This window comes from Oncorhynchus gorbuscha, linkage group LG04 (genome assembly GCF_021184085.1).
Source record: "Oncorhynchus gorbuscha isolate QuinsamMale2020 ecotype Even-year linkage group LG04, OgorEven_v1.0, whole genome shotgun sequence".
Lineage (NCBI taxonomy): Eukaryota > Metazoa > Chordata > Actinopteri > Salmoniformes > Salmonidae > Oncorhynchus > Oncorhynchus gorbuscha.
The window spans coordinates 35,727,524-35,753,238 of NC_060176.1; the positions used below are offsets into that span (position 1 = coordinate 35,727,524).

Consider the following 25,715-nt stretch of genomic DNA (forward strand, 5'->3'; position numbering starts at 1 on the left):
TAAGAACACATTCTTATTTTCAATGACTGCCTGGGAACAGTGGGTTAACTGCCTGTTCTGGGGTAGAAAGACAGATTAGTACCTTGTCAGCTCGGGGGTTTGAACTCGCAACCTTCCGGTTTCTAGTCCAAAGCTCTAACCAGTAGGCTACCCTGCCGCCCCAAATGACCTGTCAAGGTATTGTAGCCTAAAGAAAAATAAAAAATTGGCTACTAATAAGGACTTTAAAGTTGGAAGGTGCCACAATAATGTCATTTTGGGAGTAGCCGAGTGAACAGGGCCTTTCATGCAGGCCTAGCCCATTTTATGGCTCGGTTGCCATTAAAACTGCATCCAACTATATAGTCCCACGACTGAAGCATTGACGACAGGACACAACTTCCTGTCGGAGTCGTTTCCTAAAACAACTTAGGAAGATAGTGATGATGAATACCGTGAATATGTTTGCATTCACCGGGATATGGCGGCTGGACTCCTCTGTTTTCTCAATTGGGAGTTAAGAATTCTGATAACTAGAAACAGATTAGAGTATTTTCTTTGTCTTCTTTTTTTATCAATAGCCAAACTAGCCAATCAATAGCCAAACTGTTTTTCCTACGATTGTATTTTGAAATATTGCGATAGACCTAGACCTACACTATTTAACTGCTTTTCACTGACCACTGCAACACAATAATTAGCTACTTGTTGGGCTCAGTAGTGGAAAAACGTCCAAATTGTCATACTTAAGTAAAAGTAAAGATACCTTAATAGAAATGACTCAAGTGAAAGTCACTCAGTAAAATACTACTTGAGTATAAATCTAAAGGTATTCGTTTTTAAATATACTTAAATATCAAAAGTACATGTAATCACTAAAATATAATTAAGTATCAAAAGAATAAGTAGATGTATTATTAATTTCAAATTCCTTATATTAAGCATACCTCAAGGCACAATATATATATTACTTACTTATGGATAGCCAGGGGGAACACAGACATCAGATCAGAGGCAGTATGGATGACCAGGGATGTTCTCTTGATAAGTGTGTGAATTGAACATGCCAAATCATGTTCTCTGGTGTAGTATTTTGAATGATGGTATTTATTTATGCATAGGCACAAGTAATCATATAGTTCATTTTGACAAATTTAATTACATTTACTTTAGGGGAAGCTTATCTTAGCATTTTAATGGGGATTGGAATGTTTTTAGTCTACTTTTTCATTTTTGGTCTTGAGCGCCATACTCAACTGAAGTCCCTAACTAAGAGTGCTGATCCACGATCAGTTTAGCCTTTTAGATCACAATTTAAAAATTGTAAAGGGGAGATCAGCACTCCTACTCTGAGAAGCTGATATGCCTAAAACATGCAGATACAAAGAAGATTAAAATCACAGTCTCAATATTATCAATAGGCCTATCTTCATTTTTAGATAGCCTTTAAGTGAAATGGGTTTAGCATAGGCTATGATAAGAGGAATTATGTTCAATAATTGCAATATTTCATCTTCAAACATGTAAAATAGATATGCACATGAAAATAGTTATATATGTGAGCTGATTAAAAAAATATACAATGTTATCCTTGTAGCCGTTGTCATTATGAGAACTATAAACTATAAATGTTGAGCCGTTTGAGGCCATTTATATTACTTTTAGTATTCTAGTAACAGACCAATCTGCTATGGCCCCATAGTAAGAATAGATCTTCATTTAGATTAATTAGGCCTTGTCACACCCTGATCTGGTTCACCTGTCCTTGTGATTGTCTCCACCCCCTCCCCAGGTGTCACTTATTATCCCCGGTGTATATATCCCCGTGTTTCCTGTCTCCCTGTGCTAGTTCGTCTTGTTTTCCAAGTCAACCATCATTCTTCCTTGCTCCTATTTTTCCCAGTCCTCCTGTTTTGACCCTTGCCTGTCCTGACTCCGAACCCGCCTGCCTGACCACTCTGCCTGTTCTGACTACCAGCCTGCCTATCCCCTTGTACTGGTTTTGGACTCGGATCTGGTATCTGACCCCTGCCTGGCCTGACCTCGAGACTGCCTTTCGTCTGGTACTGTTTGGACTCTGACCTGGTTTATGAACTCTCGCCTGTCCCCGACCTGCCTTTGCCTACTCCCTTTATTATAATAAATATTGGAGCTCTTACCATCTGCCTCCTGTGTCTACATTTGGGTCACGCCTTGTGTAATGGTTTGCTACTCTCATCATTAGGTCAAAACGTATTGGCATTCTTATGGAATTTTACATTGTAATGTACGCATTGTAATGTAAGTTTCTAGTTCTCTGTTATATACAATGTTATCCTATTAACTGTTAATATCATTTTAAATCAGCTCACATCCATTGTACATGTTTTATGATGAAATATAGCAATTATATGTAAGTCGCTCTGGATAAGAGCGTCTGCTAAATGACTTAAATGTAAATGTAAATATCAACTTCACAAATTAGTGATTCGGACAGCTTATTGGGCACATTCGTACCACAATTCTGTGAATAATTTAACATATCTGGCACACCTGGCTCATTTGGTTGTGTATTCTACATCACTATGAATATTTTAAGATATTTTTAATCATAATACAATTATATTTTATACAGGTATGATCATGTGAAATTGTCCATTAAGACCCATTGAGTTGTTTGGCGGCCATATTGGATAAAGGCTTCTGTGGGGTTGATGCTTGAGTTCTGTGATGTCCCTGTATATACACATCTTTTTAAAATCCTGTTCTAGCTGTGTGTGTGAAATGTGGTGCCTCTATCTAACCAAATTCTGAATCCAAAAACATAGCTGCCCGATTACATGGTAAGCTTCTAAAATTCTAATGTCAATGGCACATGCATGATTTTTGAACAGCAGTTGTAACTAATGCTTTCAAAGTTGGTTATATTCTAAATATTTTTTTACTTTTCAGAACCACTCGTCAAACAAAGTTAAAAATGTATCAGGATTTCATTTTTAAAATGATGTATATTCTGATATGTACCCTAGAGCAGTAGTTCAAATCAAATCAAATCTTATTTTTCACATGCTCCAAATACAACCTTACAGTGAACTGCTTACTGACAAGCCCTTAACCAACAATGCAGTTTTAAGTGTTTAAAAAGTATTTACTAAATAAACTGAAGTAAATAATGAATAAATACAAATAAAATAAAATAAAAATAAGAAAATAGAAAAATAACAAGTAATAACAATAAAATGACAGTAACAAGGCTACCGGTACAGACTCAATGTGCTGGGGCACAGGTTAAGCAGAGATAATTGAGGTAATGCTTTCCACTCCGGTACCGCTTGCCGTGCGGTAGCAGAGAGAAAAGTATATTCCTAGGGTGGCTATAGTCTTTGTTAATTTTTAGGGCCTTCCTCTGACACCGCCTGGTTAGAGGTCCTTGCTGGCATGAAACTTGGCCCCAGTGTGTCTCCGTTGTCTCGATCACGTTGAGGGAGAGGTTGTTATACTGGCACCACACTGCTAGGTCTCTGACCTTCTCGTTAAAGGCTGTATCATCGTTGTCAGTGATGAGACACCAAACGTAATGTTGACGTTGGAGTCTTGCTTGGCCATGCAGTCATGAGTGAACAGGGAGTACAGGAGGGGACTGAGCACACACCCCTGAGGGGCCCTCGTGTTGAGGATCAGAGTGGCAGATGTGTTGTAACATACACTTACCATCTGGGGGTGGCCCGTCAAGAAGTCCAGGATCCAGTTGCAGAGGAAGGCGTTTAGTCCCAGGGTCCTTAGCTTAGTGATGAGCTTTGAGGGCACTATAGTGTTGAACGCTTAGCTGTAGTCAATAGCATCCTCACGTAGGTATTCCTTTTGTCCAGGTGGGAAAGGGCAGTGTGGAGTGCGTCATCTGTGGATCTGTTGGGGCGGTATGAAAATTGGTGTGGGTCTAGGATTTATGGTATAATGGTGTTGATGTAGGCCTTGACCAGCCTTTTAAAGCACTTCATGGCTACAGATGTGAGTGCTACTGGTCAGTAGTAATTTAGGCAGGTTACCTTGGTGTTCTTGGGCAAAGGTACTATGGTGGTCTGCTTGAAACATGTTGGTATTAGAGACTCGGTCAGGGACAGGTTGAAAATATCAGTGAAAGACACTTGCCAGTTGTTCAACGCATGCTCTGAGTACACGTCCTTATAATCCGTCTGGCCCTGCGGCCTTGTGAATGTTTACCTGTCTAAAGGTCTTACTCACATCGGAGTTCGTGATCACACAGTTGTCCGGAACAGCTGGTGCTTTCATGCATGGTTCAGTGTTGCTTCCCTTGAAGCATGCATAGAAGTAATTTAGCTCGTCTGGTAGGCTCGTGTCACTGGGCAGCTCGCGGTTATGCTTCGATGCACTTATTGATGAAGCCGGTGACTGATGTGGTGTACTCCTCAATGCCATCGGAAGAATCCCAGAAAATATTATAGTCTGTGCTAGTAAAATTATCCTGTAGCTTAGCATCTGTGTCATCTGACCACTTCCATATTGAGCGAGTCACTGGTACTTCCTGCTTTAGTTTTTGCTTGTAAGTAGAATTCGAGCCTACCTGGGCTCGAACTAGGGAACCTCTGCACACATCGACACTCAGCCACCCTCGAAGCATCGTTACCCATCACTCCACAAAAGCCACAACCCTTGCAGAGCAAGGGGAACAATTACTTCAAGGTCTCAGAGCGAGTGACGTCACTGATTGAAACGCTATTAGCGCGTACCCCGCTAACTAGTTAGCCATTTCACACCAGTTACACCCGACTTGAGAAAATAAAATATACACAGTGAGATGTTTGGCGAAATAGACCGGCATGCCTCTCCATAGGATGGGGGAGCTCAGTGTTCCATAGGCAAAAAGTATTTTGGGGCTAGCATTTGATGACAACTGAGCTAGCTTCCCAGAATGACATAATTAGAAAGAGGAGATTCTCATGATTAAATTGGTGTCCGACTTGAACTAATCAAAATATACACATTGCGAGATATTTGGCGAAATAGACAGACATGCCTATATTTCCCCCATAGGAAACAATGGGAAGACCGCAGAGTTCCAATATTATTTTTGTTGTTTACATTTGAACTATAAAACAAAGTGAGCAGGTCTCATTGCCAACAATAGCAAAGCAGGCATTGTTATGTTCAACAATAAGCTTGGAATAGAACGTTCAGAAGGCGAGTTGGTGCCACAGTGCTCAATAGAACTAATGGCAGGGTGAAAGATGTACTTAAATAAGGCTTGTTTTTTCACGATTATTTCAAAACGACGGCAAACAGCTGGGAAATATGGTTATATTATGAAACTGGGCTCCACGGCGGATGCAATGAACTAGATTTTATCAGAAAAGAACAGTAGCCTAATAAACAAATAACCATGTTTTGTTAATAAAATAAAGATAAAAGGATACTCTTTCAAAATGCAGATGTTGATTTAGTTATGGATCTATAATGAATTACTATGGGAATAAATATCACTGATTTACATAAATATTGGAACAAAGTTGTCTAATGAAGGCAAACAAATTCAGAATCCTCCAATCCTGTAGCCTACTTGTCACGCCTTGGTCATTGTATTTTGTGTTTTTGTTATATGTTTGGGTAGGCCAGGGTGTGACATGGGTTTATATGTTGTTTTTCGTATTGGGGTTTGTAGTATTTGGGATCGCGGCTAATTAGGGGTGTTGTATAGGCTTGGCTGCCTGATGCGATTCTCAATTGGAGTCAGGTGCTTATCGTTGTCTCTGATTGGGAACCGTATTTAGGCAGCCTGAGTTTTGCTTTGTATTTTGTGGTTGTTTGTTCCTTTCTCTGTGTTGTAGTCACCAGATAGGCTGTAATTAGTTTCACGTTCCGTTCTGTTTTTTTGTATTTAGTTCAGTTATTTCATGTACCGCGATACTTTCATTAAAGTCATGAGTAACCTACACGCTGCATTTCGGTCTGACTCTCTTCATTCAACAGACGAACGCCGTTACACTACTCCCGACAATCACATTGTACAGCGCCAGATTTTCTATTCCATCCTAATGGAAACACCATAATATTAAATTAATTAATTAAGCCAAATTTCTTCATATCAATCCCATATACTATGATATTACAAAAATGGTTTTAAGGCACATGAAAGTTCACATGTTCGAAAAGGCATTTCTGCCAGAAAAAAAAATAAGCTCAAAAGGCTCTCCTGTGAAGTTGTGATTTGCGACATAAGCATAGTTTCCTGAATTGGGTCACATATAATAATGTGCAACTTTTACCTTAAATGCTTTTGTATTTTACCCTTTTTTCTCCCCAATTTCGATCGTGTCTCATCACTGCAACTCCTCAACAAGCTCAGGAAGCGAAGGTTAGTCATGCGTCCTCCGAAACATGACCCGCCAAACCGCGCTTCTTAACACCCGCCCACTTAACCTGAAGCCAGCCACACCAATGTGTCGGAGGAAACACTGTTCACCTGAAGACCAAGGTCAGCCTGCAGGCGCCAAGGAGTTGTTAGAGCACGATGAGCCAAGAAAAGCCTCCCCCGGCCAAACCCTCCCCTAACCCGGAGGATGCTGGGCCAATTGTGCGCCACCCTATGGGACTCCTAACCACAGCCAGTTGTGATACAGCCCGGGATCGAACCCGGGTCTGTAGGGAAGCCTCTAACATGCATTTCTATTTCACTTCAGATATCATGATATGTGAAGAGAAATAGAATGGTAAACGCAGAGATCAGATTGGCTCCACCAGGCTAGGTTTTGAAGGTGAATTTGGCAAAATCTCAAACTATTTGACCTTTGACTAGGTCAAATGCCACCAACCTGATTTAAGTGTCCTCCCTGTTCTATTTATAGGAATGCTCACAGCAAGGGCATGTCTGCGTGATGATGAGGGTTCCTTTGCTGGTCTTCTCTATGTTGCATGTTTGGCTGCAAACTGAGCATCACTCGAACAACTGCAGCAGGCAATCCTCATAAACAATGTACTTCCTCATCTTATGATGTGGTGCTGACTGGGAGGTCCTGTGACAGGGTGACACAACAGACAGCAAAGTGGTACATTGCATTTTGATATAAAGAAAGGGAAAAACTTTTGATAATGCACTTCACAACCAAAATGACCCTATTATTTATATCTGCTTGGCTGGGTAATCAACCCACTAGTTTATCAAACCTGATATTTTTTAATACAACTTCTAACATAACACACATTATCGTTGTTGATGAAGCCGTCTATGTCATCAGGGCAGTAACTCAGGTCAAGCTAATGCTAGGTCATCACTAGTTACCACAAACACAAAGTCATAAACCCCATTTCTACTATTTATCTTCTTAAAGTGTGATTGTTAACATAACCCTAACCTTAACCACACTGCTAACCTTATGCCTAACCCTAACTTTAAAAAAATACCAAAAAGTATTCATAAAATCAATCATTAGTAACAGAATGTCATCTGAATACTTTATGAATACTTTTTTTACGTAACATTGCAAAAATCAGAAACTTTCTGTCCAAAAATGATGCAGAAAAATTAATCCATGCTTTTGTCACTTCTAGGTTAGACTACTGCAATGCTCTATTTTCCGGCTACCCGGATAAAGCACTAAATAAACTTCAGTTAGTGCTAAATACGGCTGCTAGAATCCTGACTAGACTGGCTTCCTGTCAAAGCAAGGGCTGATTTCAAGGTTTTACTGCTAACCTACAAAGCATTACATGGGCTTGCTCCTACCTACCTCTCTGATTTGGTCCTGCCGTACATACCTACACGTACGCTACGGTCACAAGACGCAGGCCTCCTAATTGTCCCTAGAATTTCTAAGCAAACAGCTGGAGGCAGGGCTTTCTCCTATAGAGCTCCATTTTTATGGAACGGTCTGCCTACCCATGTCAGAGACGCAAACTCGGTCTCAACCTTTAAGTCTTTACTGAAGACTCATCTCTTCAGTGGGTCATATGATTGAGTGTAGTCTGGCCCAGGAGTGGGAAGGTGAACGGAAAGGCTCTGGAGCAACGAACCGCCCTTGCTGTCTCTGCCTGGCCGGTTCCCCTTTTTCCACTGGGATTCTCTGCCTCTAACCCTGTTACGGGGGCTGAGTCACTGGCTTGCTGGGGCTCTCTCGTGCCGTCCCTGGGGGGGTGCGTCACCTGGGTGGGTTGATTCACTGTTTTGGTCGGCCTGTCTGGGTTTCCTCCCCCCCCCCCCCCCCCCCTTGGGTTGTACCGTGTCGGAGATCTTTGTGGGCTATACTCGGCCTTGTCTCAGGATGGTAAGTTGGTGGTTGAAGATTTCCCTCTAGTGGTGTGGGGGCTGTGCTTTGGCAAAGTGGGTGGGGTTATATCCTTCCTGTTTGGCCCTGTCCGGGGTGTCCTCGGATGGGGCCACAGTGTCTCCTGACCCCTCCTGTCTCAGCCTCCAGTATTTATGCTGCAGTAGTTTATGTGTCGGGGGCTGGGGTCAGTTTGTTTATCTGGAGTACTTCTCCTGTCCTATTCGGTGTCCTGTGTGAATCTAAGTGTGCGTTCTCTAATTCTCTCCTTCTCTCTTTCTTTCTCTCTCTCGGAGGACCTGAGCCCTAGGACCATGCCCCAGGACTACCTGACATGATGACTCCTTGCTGTCCCCAGTCCACCTGGCCATGCTGCTGCTCCAGTTTCAACTGGCCTGGGCCCTAGGACCATGTCCCAGGACTACCTGACATGAGGACTCCTTGCTGTCCCCAGTCCACCTGGCCATGCTCCTGCTCCAGTTTCAACTGTTCTGCCTTACTATTATTCAACCATGCTGGTCATTTATGAACATTTGAACATCTTGGCCACGTTCTGTTATAATCTCCACCCGGCACAGCCAGAAGAGGACTGGCCACCCCACATATGCTCTCTCTAATTCTCTCTTTCTTTCTCTCTCTCGGAGGACCTGAGCCCTAGGACCGTGCCCCAGGACTACCTGACATGATGGCTCCTTGCTGTCCCCAGTCCACCTGACTGTGCTGCTGCTCCAGTTTCAACTGTTCTGCCTTATTATTATTTGACCATGCTGGTCATTTATGAACATTTGAACATCTTGGTCATGTTCTGTTATAATCTCTACCCGGCACAGCCAGAAGAGGACTGGCCACCCCACATAGCCCAGTTCCTCTCTAGGTTTCTTCCTAGGTTTTGGCCTTTCTAGGGAGTTTTTCCTAGCCACCGTGCTTTTACACCTGCATTGTTTGCTGTTTGGGGTTTTAGGCTGGGTTTCTGTACAGCACTTTGAGATATCAGCTGATGTACGAAGGGCTATATAAATAAATTTGATTTGATTTGATTTGATTTCCCTCTGCTCAAACCTTCTCCAACCTATCTCCTGATTCTGCCTCCTCAACCCTCCTCTCCTCCCTTTCTGCATCCTTTGACTCTCTATGTCCCCTATCTTCCAGGCCGGCTCGGTCCTCCCCTCCCGCTCCGTGGCTTGACGACTCATTGCGAGCTCACAGAACAGGGCTCCGGGCAGCCGAGCGGAAATGGAGGAAAACTCGCCTCCCTGCGGACCTGGCATCCTTTCACTCCCTCCTCTCTACATTTTCCTCCTCTGTCTCTGCTGCTAAAGCCACTTTCTACCACTCTAAATTCCAAGCATCTGCCTCTAACCCTAGGAAGCTCTTTGCCACCTTCTCCTCCCTCCTGAATCCTCCTCCCCCTCCCCCCTCCTCCCCTCTCTGCAGATGACTTCGTCAACCATTTTGAAAAGAAGGTCGACGACATCCGATCCTCGTTTGCTAAGTCAAACGACACCGCTGGTTCTGCTCACACTGCCCTACCCTGTGCTCTGACCTCTTACTCCCCTCTCTCTCCAGATGAAATCTCGCGTCTTGTGACGGCCGGCCGCCCAACAACCTCCCGCTCGACCCTATCCCCTCCTCTCTTCTCCAGACCATTTCCGGAGACCTTCTCCCTTACCTCACCTCGCTCATCAACTTATCCCTGACCGCTGGCTACGTCCCTTCCGTCTTCAAGCGAGCGAGAGTTGCACCCCTTCTGAAAAAACCTACACTCGATCCCTCCGATGTCAACAACTACAGACCAGTATCCCTTCTTTCTTTTCTCTCCAAAACTCTTACATTTACATTTAACGTGCTCTTATCCAGAGCGACCAAATTGGTCAGACATCTTGAACCCGTCCTTGGTCAGCTCTCTCTCAGAATGACCTTCTTGATCCAAATCAGTCAGGTTTCAAGACTAGTCATTCAACTGAGACTGCTCTTCTCTGTATCACGGAGGCGCTCCGCACCGCTAAAGCTAACTCTCTCTCCTCTGCTCTCATCCTTCTAGACCTATCGGCTGCCTTCGATACTGTGAACCATCAGATCCTCCTCTCCACCCTCTCCGAGTTGGGCATCTCCGGCGCGGCCCACGCTTGGATTGCATCCTACCTGACAGGTCGCTCCTACCAGGTGGCGTGGCGAGAATCTGTCTCCTCACCACGCGCTCTCACCACTGGTGTCCCCAGGGCTCTGTTCTAGGCCCTCTCCTATTCTCGCTATACACCAAGTCACTTGGCTCTGTCATAACCTCACATGGTCTCTCCTATCATTGCTATGCAGACGACACACAATTAATCTTCTCCTTTCCCCCTTCTGATGACCAGGTGGCGAATCGCATCTCTGCATGTCTGGCAGACATATCAGTGTGGATGACGGATCACCACCTCAAGCTGAACTTCGGCAAGACGGAGCTGCTCTTCCTCCCGGGGAAGGACTGCCCGTTCCATGATCTCGCCATCACGGTTGACAACTCCATTGTGTCCTCCTCCCAGGGCGCTAAGAACCTTGGCGTGATCATGGACAACACCCTGTCTTTCTCAACTAACATCAAGGCGGTGGCCCGTTCCTGTAGGTTCATGCTCTACAACATCCGCAGAGTACGACCCTGCCTCACACAGGAAGCGGCGCAGGTCCTAATCCAGGCACTTGTCATCTCCCGTCTGGATTACTGCAACTCGCTGTGGGCTGGGCTCCCTGCCTGTGCCATTAAACCCCTACAACTCATCCAGAACGCCGCAGCCCGTCTTGTGTTCAACCTTCCGAAGTTCTCTCACGTCACCCCGCTCCTCCGCTCTCTCCACTGGCTTCCAGTTGAAGCTCGCATCCGCTACAAGACCATGGTGCTTGCCTACGGAGCTGTGAGTGGAACGGCACCTCAGTACCTCCAGGCTCTGATCAGGCCCTACACCCAAATAAGGGCACTGCGTTCATCCACCTCTGGCCTGCTCGCCTCCCTACCACTGAGGAAGTACAGTTCCCGCTCAGCCCAGTCAAAACTGTTCGCTGCTCTGGCTCCCCAATGGTGGAACAAACTCCCTCACGACGTCAGGACAGCGGAGTCAATCACCACCTTCCGGAGACACCTGAAACCCCACCTCTTTAAGGAATACCTAGGATAGGATAAAGTAATCCTTCTCACCCCCCCCCCCCCCTTTAAAATATTTAGATGCACTATTGTAAAGTGGTTGTTCCACTGGATGTCATAAGGTGAATGCACCAATTTGTAAGTCGCTCTGGATAAGAGCGTCTGCTAAATGACTTAAATGTAAAATGTTAAATGTAAAAAGAGATGTCAGATCTCAGTTCAGCACTGTTGCTACTCTCTGTAGGAGTGGCCGTCCTGCAAAGATGCCTGCAAGAGCACAGCACAGAATGCTCAATGAGGTTAAGAAGAATCCTAGAGTGTCAGCTAAAGACTTATAGAAATCTTTGGAACATGCTAACATCTCTGTTGACGAGACTATGATACGTAAAACACTAAACAATAATGGTCTTCATGGGAGGACACCATGGAAGAGGCCACTGTGGAAGAGGCCACCATGGAAGAGGCCACAAAAGTGCACCTGGATGTTCCACAGTGCCACTGGCAAAATATTATGTGGACAGATGAAATTACAGTTGAGTTAGTTGGAAGGAACACACAACACTATGTGTGGAGAAAAAAAGGCACAGCACACCAATATCAAAACCTCATCCCAACTATAAAGCATCATAGTTTGGGGCTGCTTTGCCACCTCAGGGCCTGGACAGATTGCCATCATCGACGGAAAAATGATTTCCCAAGTTTATCAAGACATTTTGCAGGAGAATGTTAGGCTATCTATCCGCCAATTGAAGCTCAACAGAAGTTGGGTGATGCAAGAGGACAACGACTCAAAACACAGGAGTAAATCACCAACAGAATGGCTTCAACAGAAGAAAATACGACTTCTGAAGTGGCCCAGTCAGAGTCCTGACCTCAACCCGATTGAGATGCTGTGGCATGACCTCAAGAGAGCAGTTCACACCAGACATCCCAAGGATATTGCTGAACTGAAACAGTTTTGTAAAGAGGAATGGTCCAAAATTCCTCTTGACCATTGTGCAGGTCTGATCCGCAACTACATAAAACGTTTGGTTGAGGTTATTGCTGCCAAAGGAGGGTCAAACAGTTATTAAAATCCAAGGGTCCACATACTTTTCCCACCCTGCACTGTGAATATTTACACGGTGTGTTCAATAAAGACAATAAAAACATATAATTGGTTGTGTTATTAGTTTAAGTAGACTGTGTTTGTCTATTGTTGTGACCTAGATGAAGTTCAGATCAAATTTTATGACCAATTTATGCAGAAATCCAGGTATTTCCAAAGGGTTCACGTACTTTTTCTTGCCACTGTATATATATATGCATAATTTAACATAAAATCCCTCACCAACAGTAACTGTAGAACCAGTCAAGCTAAAGACACCAAAACAACTTTAAGATGTTCAGTCTATCCCAACTTCACATTCTTAAAACTTTGAACAACTTTAATTATAGAAATTGACTTTAATTATAAACATTTGCATAAATGAACATAGCTAGAGACACCATTTTCTTCAGGAAACGTACTTTTCTAGTTGAATTATTTATTTTATACAGTCATTATTGCTCTTCTTTATCAAAAGTGTTTATCATTTCAGACCCCACTGTATATATACAGTATACAAACAAGGAAACAGAAGTGAGAGGCGAAAAACACATAACCATTTATTTGAATATGTTGGTAAACCATTGTATAAAAGTGATAATGCCCTTTTTGTAAGTTTTTTCAGATAGTTATTGTGAAAAAAGGTAAGTATATTTAAGGGATAATGCCCTAGAAGTCAGTGTTTGGAGGATACAGTTGAAGTCGGAAGTGTAACGGCCGTTGGTGGAAGAAGGAGAAGAGGACCAAAGAGCAGCATGGTACGTATTCATAATGATTTTAATATAGATGAATACTTGTACAAAAACAACAAACTGACAAACGAACAGTTCTGCAAGGTGCAACAAAAACACTAAACAGAAAATAAATACCCACAACCCATAGTGGGAAAATAGGCTGCCTAAGTATGGTTCTCAATCAGAGACAACGATCGACAGCTGCCTCTGATTGGGAACCATACCAGGCCAAACACAGAAATACAAAACATAGAATGCCAACCCCAACTCACACCCTGACCAAACTAAAACAGAGACATAAAAAAAGGAATTAAGGTCAGGACGTGACAGGAAGTTTACATACACCTGAGCCAAATACATTTAAACTCAGTTTTTCACAATTCCTGACATTTAATCCTAGTAAAAATTCCTTGTTTTAGGTCAGTTAGGATCACCACTTTATTTTAAGAATGTGAAATGTCAGAATAATAGTAGAGAGAATGATTTATTTCAGCTTTTATTTCATTCATCACATTCCTAGTGGGTCAGAAGTTCACATAGACTCAATTAGTATTTGGAAGCATTGCCTTTAAATTCTTTAACTAATTATGGTGCGCGTAAAGATGGTGGCAGGTGTGCGTAATAATGAGTAAACTGGTGACAGCAAGTGCTAGAAAGAAGGAGCGGGAGTAGACGTGTGTAACACTTGTCATCCGGGGAAGGAGAGGAGGACCAAGGTGCAGCGTGGTAAGTGTGAAACAAAAACACTAAACAGGAAGCAACCACCCACAAAACACAATGGAAAACAGGCTACCTAAATATGGTTCTCAATCAGGGACAACGATTGACAGCTGCCTCTGATTGAGAACAATACCAGGCCAAACACAGAAATAGAAAATCATAGACAAACCAACCAACTCACGCCCGACCATACTAAAATAAAAGACAAAACAAATGAACTAAGGTTAGAACGTGACAGTACCCCCTCCCCCCAAAGGTGCGGCCGCAAAACCTGAACCTATAGGGGAGGGTCTGGGTGGGTGTCTGTCCACGGTGGCGGCTCTGGCGCGGGACGTGGACCCCACTCCACCATAATCTTTCTCCGCCTCCTTAACCGCCTCCGTGGCCTCTTAAGAGCGGTGACCCTCGCCGCCAACCTCGGACTGGGGACCGTAGCCACGGGTCCCGTATGGACGGGAGATTCCATCAGCGGCGGAGTGAAGGACGACTCCGGCAGCGCCGGACAGGCGTGAGACTCCGGCAGCTCCGGAGTGAAGGGCGGCTCTGGCAGCTCAGGACAGACTGGCGGCTCTGGCAGCTCAGGACAGACGGGAGACTCTGGCAGCTCAGGACAGACGGGAGACTCTGGCAGCTCAGGACAGATGGGAGACTCTGGCAGCGCTGGGCAGGAGGAAGGCTCTGGCAGTGCTGGACAAGTGGGAGCACCTGTAGGGAGAAGACGGAGTGACAGCCTGGTGCGGGTGGCTGCCCCCGGAGGGCTGGTGTGTGGAGGTGTCACCGGATAGACCGGACGGTGAAGGCGCACTGAAGCTCTTGAGCACCGAGCCTGCCCAACCTTACCTGGTTGAATGCTCGCCGTAGCCAGGCCAGTGCGGCGAGGTGGAATAGTCCGCACTGGGCTGTGCTGGCGAACCGGGGACACCCTGCGTAAGGCTGGTGCCATGTACACCGGCCTGAGGAGACGCACTGGAGACCAGATGCGCTGAGCCGGCTTCATGGCACCTGGCTCGATGCCCACTCTAGCCCGGCCATTACGAGGTGCTGCAATGTACCGCACCGGGCTATGCACACGCACCGGGGACAACGTGCGCCTCACGGCATAACACAGTGCCTGCCCGGTCCCTCTCGCTCTCCGGTAAGCACAGGGGGTTGGCTCAGGTCTCCTACCTGACTTAGCCACACTCCCCGTGTGCCCCCCGAATAAATCTTTGGGGCTGCCTCTCAGACTTCCAACCGCGCTGCCTCCTCATACCACCGCCTCTCAGCTTTCGCTGCCTCCAGCTCAGCCTTGGGGCGGTGATATTCTCCAGCATGTGCCCATGGTCCCTTGCCGTCCAGAATCTCCTCCCATGTCCAGGAGTCATGCGCTTCCGGCCGCTGCTGCTGCTGCCCGTTTACCACGCTGCTTGGTCCTTTCTTGGTGGGTGGTTCTGTAACGCTTGTCGTCTGGGGAAGGAGAGGAGGACCAAGGTGCAGCAAAACACTAAACAGGAAACAACCACCCACAAAACACAATGGAAAACATACCTACATATGGTTCTCAATCAGGGACAACGATTGACAGCTGCCTCTGATTGAGAACCACACCAGGCCTAACACAGAAATAGAAAAACGTAGACAAACTAACATAGACAACCCACCCAACTCACGCCCTGACCATACTAAAATAAAAGACAAAACAAAAGAACTAAGGTCAGAACGTGACAACGTGACAGGCCCGTTTGCTTCCATTAAATTCTTAGTGAATATAACATTGTTACATTGACCTGTAGTTACAACTGTGATACTAGTTTGTGGTTTGTGTAATCACACATGAAAATGCTTACACATATGAAATTTGCAAACAAGCGGAAATAAATCGTTTTAAGCTTCTCCTTCGTCTGGAATGAAATACCATTGAAGTGCATGGTTTTAATGCCACCTGTTATGAAGGGGGTTCCTGCTCAGAATCTCTTGGTCTTTCCTGGGGTACTCCTGCCTGGTGATGGCCTCAGTAGTGACCACTAGGGGAGCAGTCTCCTCAGTGTAGGTTGAAAGGGAATGGGTGAGTGTGGCTACGCAAGCGCCAGTGTGTGTCAAATCAAAGTTTATTGGTCGCATACACAGTTTAGCAGATGTTATAGCGGGTGCAGTGAAGTGCTTATGTTACTAGCTCCTAACAATGCAGTAAAATGTCAATCAAGTTTACAAATAATACCAAATAAATTAATCAAGAAACCAATCAAGAAACATCAGAATTAATCTAATTAACAACCCAAATATCTCTGTAACAGTAATCCAAATGCGTTCTATCCATATGTACACCAGAATAATTTTCACAAGATATTAAACGAAGAATGGTATGAACAGCATTAGATATATTAGAGTGAGCTATATCAATATTCCAGTACATAAATACATATGTGGTGTGTATAATTAGTAGAAATATTAGAATGAGCTATGTCGAGAAATACACAGTGTGAAACAGGAAGTGTACAGTGGTTGAATGTCTCAAGAACATGCAGTGTGTGTGTGTGTGTGTGTGTGTGTGTGTGTGTGTGTGTGTGTGTGTGTGTGTGTGTGTGTGTGTGTGTGTGTGTGTGTGTGTGTGTGTGTGTGTGTGTGTGTGTGTGTGTGTGTGTGTGTGTGTGTGTGTGTGTGTGTGTGTGTGTGTGTGTGTGTGTGTGTGTGATAGCTTTCTTTATATAAAATTACTTTAAAGTATTACTTATGTCGTTTTTCTGGGGTGTCTGTACTTTCGTTTTGTATTTATATTCTTGACAACTTTTACTTTTACTTCACTACATTCCTAAAGAAAATAATGTACTTTTTACTCCATACATTTTCCCTGACACCCTAAAGTACTCATTACATTTTGAATGCTTAGCAGGACAGGACAATGATCCAATTCAGGCAGGTATCAAGAGAAAATCCCTGGTCATCCCTACTGCCCCCTATCTGGTGGACTCACTAAACACAAATGCTTTGTTTGTAAATTATGTCTGAGTGTTGGAGTGTGCCCGAAGCTCTCTGTAAATAAAAAATAAAATGGTGCCCCCAAATATAATAAGCTTGTCTTACTCTATTGTTTGTAAGCAAGTGTAATTGTAAGCAAACACGGTTTAGCCTCGAAACATAGTTAAAACTACATAGATTGTCAGCTATAGACAGCTCTGTTTCTGAATTTTGGAGTGGTTACATTTCTCCAGCCCCATCACTCAGCCTGTACACCAAGACAGTGGCAGGTGTCCATTTTGTTTTGGTTTGAACTACAGATTGCCCCTTTAACAACCTGTATGTGTTGATACATTGATGTTGTGATCTAATTTACACAGTAGATAAAAAAATAATTTCTGGTCACATTCATCAGATTAGCATTTTCATCTGAACTTTGCAGGAGTAAAACCATGTCTGCATGAGGACCATCCACTCTATAGACAAACTACATGGATGTAGAAAGTCCATAATCATCACTACTTTTTAGGAACATGTTGAATATTACATTTTATTGACATATTTAACTGTCTAGATCCCAGAAACACATAGTGATACGACAATAGAGACGCACGATGTCCGTTATTCATTAGCAGTGAATGCAGATCTCGACTTAGTCTTGGTCCTCTTCTTTTCTCCAGTCTTGCAGCAGATGCTATCTTTTCCTTTGCGTTTCTCTTTGCATTTCTCCTCCTTTTTGCCTCCCGTAACCACCTGTAATAAGGTAAATGGTAGAGTGTTTCCTATCCATAAGCCAACCAGATGGTTATTTTGTTTGGGCACCTCATTCAAGAAACACAACAAAGATCACTTACTCTACAAAACTTGTAGGAAATATTTCATCTGATGTGTGTGTGTGTTTGTCTGTGCGAGTGTGTTGTGCGTGCGGCAGAGGAGGATGGTGGGAGATGAATATAGCAGGATGGGCTCAATGTAATGGCTGGAATGGAATGAATGGAAAGGTATCAAACACATCGACTTCTATTACTCTGGCCATTAGCAGCTCTCTCTCTCTGTGTGTGTGTGTGTGTGTGTGTGTGTGTGTGTGTGTGTGTGTGTGTGTGTGTGTGTGTGTGTGTGTGTGTGTGTGTGTGTGTGTGTGTGTGTGTGTGTGTGTGTGTGTGTGTGTGTGTGTGTGTGTGTGTGTGTGTGTGTGTGTGTGTGTGTGTGTGTGTGTGTGTGTGTGTGTTTCTTGGTCTAACAGGATGTGATGGAATAAGTGTGAATAGGCTACCCTTCACATTGCGCCACAGTACACAACACATTAGCCCAGAAATGACTCAGATGCTACATCAGTGTCTATGTAGCAGGCTTATCCATGAGACTAGTGTAAAATGTTTTGTGGTTAAATTATATAGAGTATTTTTGCTTTCTTCCATTTCTTGATTACTATACAATCATCAAGTTCACGTTTAATATGTTACAATAATACCAAACATCAACAAAAACACATATACTGTATGTACACCTCCCAACACATATATATATACATAGTATACAGTATACAAACAAGGAAACAGAAGTATGAGGCAGGAAACTCACAGCTCTTTTAATAGCAATAGTTGTGACGTACAAAGAGACAGAGCCAAACCATCAGCCTACACAGAAAAAACACCACAAAGATACATTGATAAAGGGACAGATATCACATCACACACTTGTACACTGTAAACCAGGATTGCAATGGTGCTCAGGATAGAGGTTGTTGTTAACCCTTTTGTAGCTTTCTTCAGATAGTTATTATGAAATAGATAAGTATATAATTCAATAAATATGTCAATAATTACCATTTTGAAGATTTACATATTTGTTAGAAGGCTATGATAACCAGTGCCTGAAGAAATAATGGTAGCTTACGTTGGAGGGCGATAGTAGAAATGAAGTGATACTGTAAAAAGCATCTGCTAAATGTCATATATTATTCTATTATTATCATATCTTAGTTGGTTACATTTTTCCAGGGGGTCCACTGGCTCCAGGGGGAAGGGACCAGGGGGTCTCTGGAGCGGGCCCTCAGCTTACTGACCCCTCTCGGTATGAGAGGATTCATAGAGTGCTCCTCCTAGAGAGCGTAAGGCAAAGGAGAGAGTTATGGTTTCATTCCAAAATTCCAGTGTGTGTCAATGTGTGCATAACCTTGCATGTGTGTGTGTGTGTGTGTGTGTGTTGTACCTTTCCGTTGTCTTTAAAAATGTATCCTATCTGGTGCTCCAGAGGGAAGTAGCTGGGCGGACAGTTCCAGGTGGCTGGCGGTTCTACTTTCACCTTCAATCTCTGATCCATCACCTGGCACTTCATCCCTGCAGGACTGTCTGGCTGGACTGTGGACATGTATATAATAGGCAGGGGTATATTTATTAGTGCACAATGCAGCAAAAAGGTTGCTCCGAAGCGAAACATTTTACATTGGAAAAACGAAAACAAGCATATAGGACAAATTCACGTAGATTTCAGGTCCATTTGCTTCCGTTAGCTTCCTTGTGAATTCAACATTGTTACATAGACCTGTGATACTTGTTTTTGGTTTGGGTAATCACACATAACATTCTTACACACATGAGATTTGCAAACAAACGGAAATGAATTGTGTTTTAAGCCTTTCCTTACTCTGGAAAGAAGTACCATGAAAGTACTTGGTTTTAATACCACCTAGGTGGATAGGTGGATACACTCACCAATGTCGTGTAGGTAGAACCTCTTAGTCTTCCTGAGGTACTCCTGCCTGGTGATGGCCTCAACAGTGACCACTAGGGGAGCGGCCTCCTCAGTGTAGGGTGAAAGCGAATGTGTCAGTTCAAACTCCAACCCTCCATCTTGGAGGCTGTTCGTTGGGTACACCCAGGTGCAAGATTCCTGGCTGTCAGTACTGGAGACACATACAGAGGTAGAGTTTTAATTTGAGGGAGTTTGCTACAGCAGGAAAATAATCCTGCAGTGACAGGAAATGTGAATTTTTATGTGGATTCTAATTAATGGACATTTTAATTTCAAAGTGGAAATTACAAACTTTAGAAGCCTTGTTAAAACTAATAGACTTTAAGTTTGAAATTCTCAGTAACAAAAGAGTGCTCAAATTAATATCCTACATCTGTACAGTGCACATCAGATTAAATAAGAATGTCTGTCTGTGTCTGAATAAAAACGATGAAAAAGGCTACGTTTGTATGTGTGTGTGTGTATGTGTGTGTGTGTGTGTGTGTGTATGTGTTACTTACCAGTCATGGCCCAGCCCAAGACGGACAGCTGTGAATTCACTGTGGGTCCAGCTACAGTTAAAGGTGCAGCCATAAGACTTGGCCCGACAGCTGATTAAATAATCTACAGAGAGAGGCAGAGCATACACACACACACACACACACACACACACACACACACACACACACACACACACACACACACACACACACACACACACACACACACACACACACACACACACACACACACACACACACACACACACACACACACACACACACACACACACACACACACATACAAACATGAACAACCAGACATGTGGTAGAGACATGTGGGCAATAAACTCTCTCTCTGTCACAAACACACACACCGTCCTGTTCCTCTGGGTCCTTCAGCTCCTCCAGTAGATAGATGGATCCTAGTTTCTTGTCTCCATCCCAGCAGCTGTATTCTCCATACCAGTCCACCTCATTCAGTATCAGGTTACGGCCTTGGACCTGAGCTTTGTCTAAATCCTCAGTCTCTCCCTCGTACTTCCACGTCATAGCTCCAGAGAATGCCGTGGGACATGTCAGAGTCACCAAATTGTCCCCCTTATCAACCATGTCTACAGGGGCGCACACACACACACACACACACACACACACACACACACACACACACACACACACACACACACACACACACACACACACACACACACACACACACACACACACACACACACACACACACACACACACACACACACACACACACACACTTCAATTAGATCCACAATGGCTTCAATTAGATCCACAATAAAACACTGAGAGTACAGTATACATAAAGAGATACAGGCAGAAACCATTGATACTTACAATCAGGAACACACACAGCTCAGAGATGAAGAGAGAAACACACACACACATACAAACACACACTCACAGAGTTCATGGAAGGAGGTGACCCCATTCACTCTCGGTAGAATAACACAGAGGAGCATGATGAGCCATGGTACGACAGTCATCTGGAGAGGAAAGAAAGTACAGGGGGGAGAGAAAGTCACACCGTATACAGGAGTAGGGTGAAGATGACTGTAGAGATACTAATCTAACATCAGTTTACTGTTTCACCCTAATGGTTAGGGTTAGGACATCTGGAGAGTAAGCAGACCACAGATCAGTTTACTGTTTCACCCTAATGGTTAGGGTTAGGACTTCTGGAGAGTAAGCAGACCACAGATCAGTTTACTGTTTCACCCTAATGGTTAGGGTTAGGACTTCTGGAGGGTTAACAGACTATAGATCTGTGCCTATGGGAAGCCTTTACCTGGAGTTACATGGATTTATCCTATTCTAATCATAATTATATGACAAACTAGCCAGTACCTAATCTGAACTTGTTTTTTGGGGAATTCATTAAAGCAATTTGCTCCACTTGGCCTACATATGGCATTATTTATACCAGTTACTCAATGTGATTAATTATTGGAAGGAAGTACAAGAAACTTTATTGTTAAAGCATTATAATTCTTAAGTAAATAATAGCTAACAAACAGGACTGACTACGCAGGACTGTAAAATAAAACATAGGCATATCTATATTAACCCTGTGAGATAATATGGATTGGATAATGTTTATATTATTATACTAATACAATTGCTCAAAGAAATACATTTTGTTTAATAAAAAATATCTAAAAAAGATAGGAGTCAAAATTATTGGCATCGCTGTATTCAATTTTCTAGCCCACTCCCCTTGTGAGGATAAAGACACTGAGCCTTTTTCTAAAATGTTTTATGAGCTTGGAGAACACATTGAGTCGGCAGGTGTCCTAGTGGTTAGAGTGTTGGACTTGTAACCGAAGGGTTGCAAGATTGAATCCCAGAGCTGACAAGGTAAAAATCAGATGTTCTGCCCCTGAACAAGGCAGTTAACCCACTGTTCCTAGGCTGTCATCGAAAATAAGAATTTGTTCTTAAAACTTCTTAGGGCTAAGACCCCTTTTTTCTCCACTTCCTGTCTGAATGACATGCCCAAAGTAAACTGCCTGTTGCTCAGGCCCTGAAGCATATAATTGGTACCATTGGAAAGAAAACACTTTGAAGTTTGTAGAAATGTTAAAATATTGTAGGAGAATATTACACAATAGATATGGTAGGAGAAAATCCAACCTGAATTTTTTTTGAGAGAGACCATCCTCTTACAATGGCAAGTATAAGGGCATACTGAAAATTAGCTCCGTGGATGCCATTCCTATGGCTTCCACAAGGTGTCAGCAGTTTTAGTAGGACGCAGTCTTGGAAATTTGTGTTTGCGCGTGCCTTGAAGACAGGACCTGCTAAAATCGGTTTCCTATTGAACATACTTCTTTCTGTAAGAAATTATAGTTTGTCTACATTTTAGCGTATCTGAGGAGTAAATAGAAACATATTTTGACTTGTTGAAACAAAGTTTAGGGGTAGATTTTTGGATTCCTTTCTCTGCAAGTTGAATGAGTGGATTACTCAAATCGATGGCGCCAACTAAACAGACTTTTTGGGATATAAAAAAGGATTTTATCTAACAAAACGACACTACATGTTATAGCTGGGACCCTTTCAGAGGAAGATTTTCAAAAGGTAAGTGAATATTTAATCGCTATTTGTGAATTTGCCGGTGGAGAAAATATTTTGACGTGGGGTGATGTCCTCGAACAATCGCATGGCATGTTTTCGCTGTAATAGATACTGTAAATCGGACAGTGTAGTTAGATTAACAAGAATTTAAGCTTTCAACCGATATAAGACACTTGTGTGTACCTAAATGTTTAATATCCATCATTTTTATGATTATTTATTTGAATTGCGCGCCCTCCAGTTTCACCGGAAGTTGTCCCGGTAGCGGGATGCCTAGCCCCATTAACTGACTTGCTTAGTTAAATTAAGGTAAAAAAATATATAATTAATTGGAAGGGATCTTAGACAATTCCTCCATACAGAAACTTTCCAGATCCTTGATATAATGTGTCTGCTCTTATGGACTGCCCCCTTCTAGTTTCAAACCATAGGTTATCAATGATGTTCAAGTTCCAGAGATTGAGATGGCCATTACAAAAAGTTGATTTTGTGGTCAATTAACCATTTCTTTGCAGATTGTGATTATAGCCTGGGGTTATTTTCTTGCTGGAAAATCCACTTGGCAACCAGGTGGTAAAGTTGGTAAAGTTCATGATGCCGTTGACCCTAATATGTGGAAGTAAAATAGCACCTTAACATCAAAGATTCACCAGCTTATTTTACAGTTGGTGTGAGGTACTTTTCTGCATATGCTTCCATTTTTCGACTCCAAATCCACCGCTGGTGTGCATGGCCAAGAGCACTATTTTCATGTCATCTGTAGCTCAGTATTTGTATTACTTATTTTATGCCGTCTTTTTTGTTCATCTTTAATTGTGGACCTGACTGTAGCCATTCGCTGAAAAACATTACACACCCAGACTCCAGAAAGAGGTAGAGCAGGCAAACTCTGATATAAAGTTTGAATTAGGAACCTTGGATATGCTCTCAAATATAATAGATCATCATACAAACATACCAAATATTAGAAACACCTTCCCTGTGGAACGCTTTAGACACCTTGTAGAGTCCATGCCCAGACGAATTGAGGATGTTTCAATATTAATATTGAAAACATCCTCAATTCATCCGTATTGAAAACATCCTCAATTCGTCGGGGCATGGGCTCTACAAGGTGTCAAAAGCGTTCCACAGGGATGCTGGCCCATGTTGACTCCAATGCTTCCCAATGTCGTGTCAAGATGGCTGGATGTCCTCTGGGTGGTGGACCATTATTGATACACATGGGAAACTGTTCAGCATGAAAAACCCAGCAGCGTTGCAGTTTTTGACACAAACCAGTACGCCTGGCACCTACTACCATACCCCGTTCAAAGGCACTTACATTTTTGTGTTGCCCATCCACCCTCTGAATAGCACACATACACAATCCATGTCTCCTCCCCTTCATGTTAATATAATAATAATATAATAATATATGCCATTTAGCAGACGCTTTTATCCAAAGCGACTTACAGTCATGTGTGCATACATTCTACGATAACAACATTAGACCATTAGACCATAACAACATTAGACCATAACAACATTAGACCATTAGACCATAACAGCATTAGACCATTAGATCATAACAACATTAGACCATTAGACCATAACAACATTAGACCATAACAACACTGATTGAAGTGAATTTAACAAGTGACATCAATAAGGAATCTTAGCTTTCACCTGCGTTCACCTGGTTAGTCTATATCATGGACAGAGCAAGTGTTCCCAATGTTTGTATCCTCAGTGTATAAAATATATCACGTTGTGATATAATCGTTGGGTAGGATTTAGCCTACTGAAGGTTTGCACCATGCCAAAAGTTTGTAACTGCTTTTTTCCTAAAGGGGAATTAAGCCTAATTAAACACAGAATATAGAATTTCAATTAAAAAAGTTCAATGCAAACTACAGTACGGCCTTTGATGAGCCTACATGAACACAGAAAATTAGCTATTCATTGAATGCAAAAAAAAGATTTACTGAAATGTAATAACCTATGTTTTCAGTTCTAATTAATACATTTCCCATTGAATTGGTTCACAGCCCATAAGTTTGCTCAGGTCTTGCGCTTACCGTTATGCTGAAGTTGCGCTGGTCACGTTGATAAATTGTTGGCAGTCTGCTCGGTCAAGCTTGTCACAAAGAGTCAACTTGAGTTTCTCTAATTTTTTGAAAGTCCTTCTGTTTTATATGTTTGGCTACTGTGTGCTATTCAGCCTCTGCCCACACATCTTTGCCACGGACTTTTGGAAGATTAGAGGGTGGGTGGGGATTTGGGGGAGGATGAAGTTGGGTGCAATTCATAAGTAAACTATTAGTACTAGTAGAACTGTGTGTGCACGTGTGTGTGGGTATGTGTTGGTTTGTGTGTACGTACACATGCACCACAGTTCCATCTGAGATTAGGATCTTTAATGGTGTGACGTGTGAGGGAGTTGTAGCGATGGTCGTCAACAAAATATTTTCAGAAGAAAACCCTCCAGTTCGGGGCACTCCCTACACCCACCCCATACTCCCCTCTATCATACAGCAATGTCATCTCTCCTTGCTTTCTTTTTTATGACCAATATTTCATTTATTTTGTTCCTTTTTTGGTCAGGGATACAGCAGGTACAATATTCATATTCACATCAGATAATATTTACATATATTATTCAATTTTCCATTAAATATTTTCTATATATATTTCACCTGAGCTTCTTTCATTTTCTCTTCTTTAGCATTCAACACTTGTGTCATACATAGATTAATTTGCAAGTCAAACTAGTTTTTGAGGAAACATGTCCACATGAGGCTTTTTATCTTTTATCTCTCACAGTACAGTTTCTGTCTCAACCTTATGAGGTTTATTTTAGATGGGTGGAACTAGAGAACTAACTACTGACCCCAAACACACACACATATGCACACACACACGTACACACACACATTAAATCATCATTCACATGTTCAATGTCTATGGGTCTTTTGTTCAGAGAGAACTCCACACGTCCCACTACGACATTATATTTTTATACATTCATAGTTTGCGTGTGTGTGTGTGTGTGTGTGTGTGTGTGTG

The 25,715-nt window shown here is 42.9% G+C and overlaps 1 protein-coding gene across 1 annotated transcript; it reads right to left on the minus strand.

The window, feature by feature from the left end:
- Positions 1 to 17,362: 17,362 nt before the first annotated feature.
- si:dkey-88e18.2 (interleukin-12 subunit beta) lies at positions 17,363 to 24,914 on the minus strand. The gene is made up of 8 exons (XM_046345171.1): positions 24,728 to 24,914; positions 20,995 to 21,076; positions 20,438 to 20,674; positions 20,082 to 20,184; positions 19,542 to 19,732; positions 19,039 to 19,187; positions 18,818 to 18,928; positions 17,363 to 17,580 (listed from the first exon to the last, which is right to left on the minus strand). Exons 2-8 carry the CDS (start codon positions 21,074 to 21,076, stop codon positions 17,449 to 17,451), a joined length of 1,005 nt encoding a protein of 334 aa, XP_046201127.1. The 5' UTR covers positions 24,728 to 24,914; the 3' UTR covers positions 17,363 to 17,448.
- Between the last annotated feature and the right edge of the window lie 801 nt (positions 24,915 to 25,715).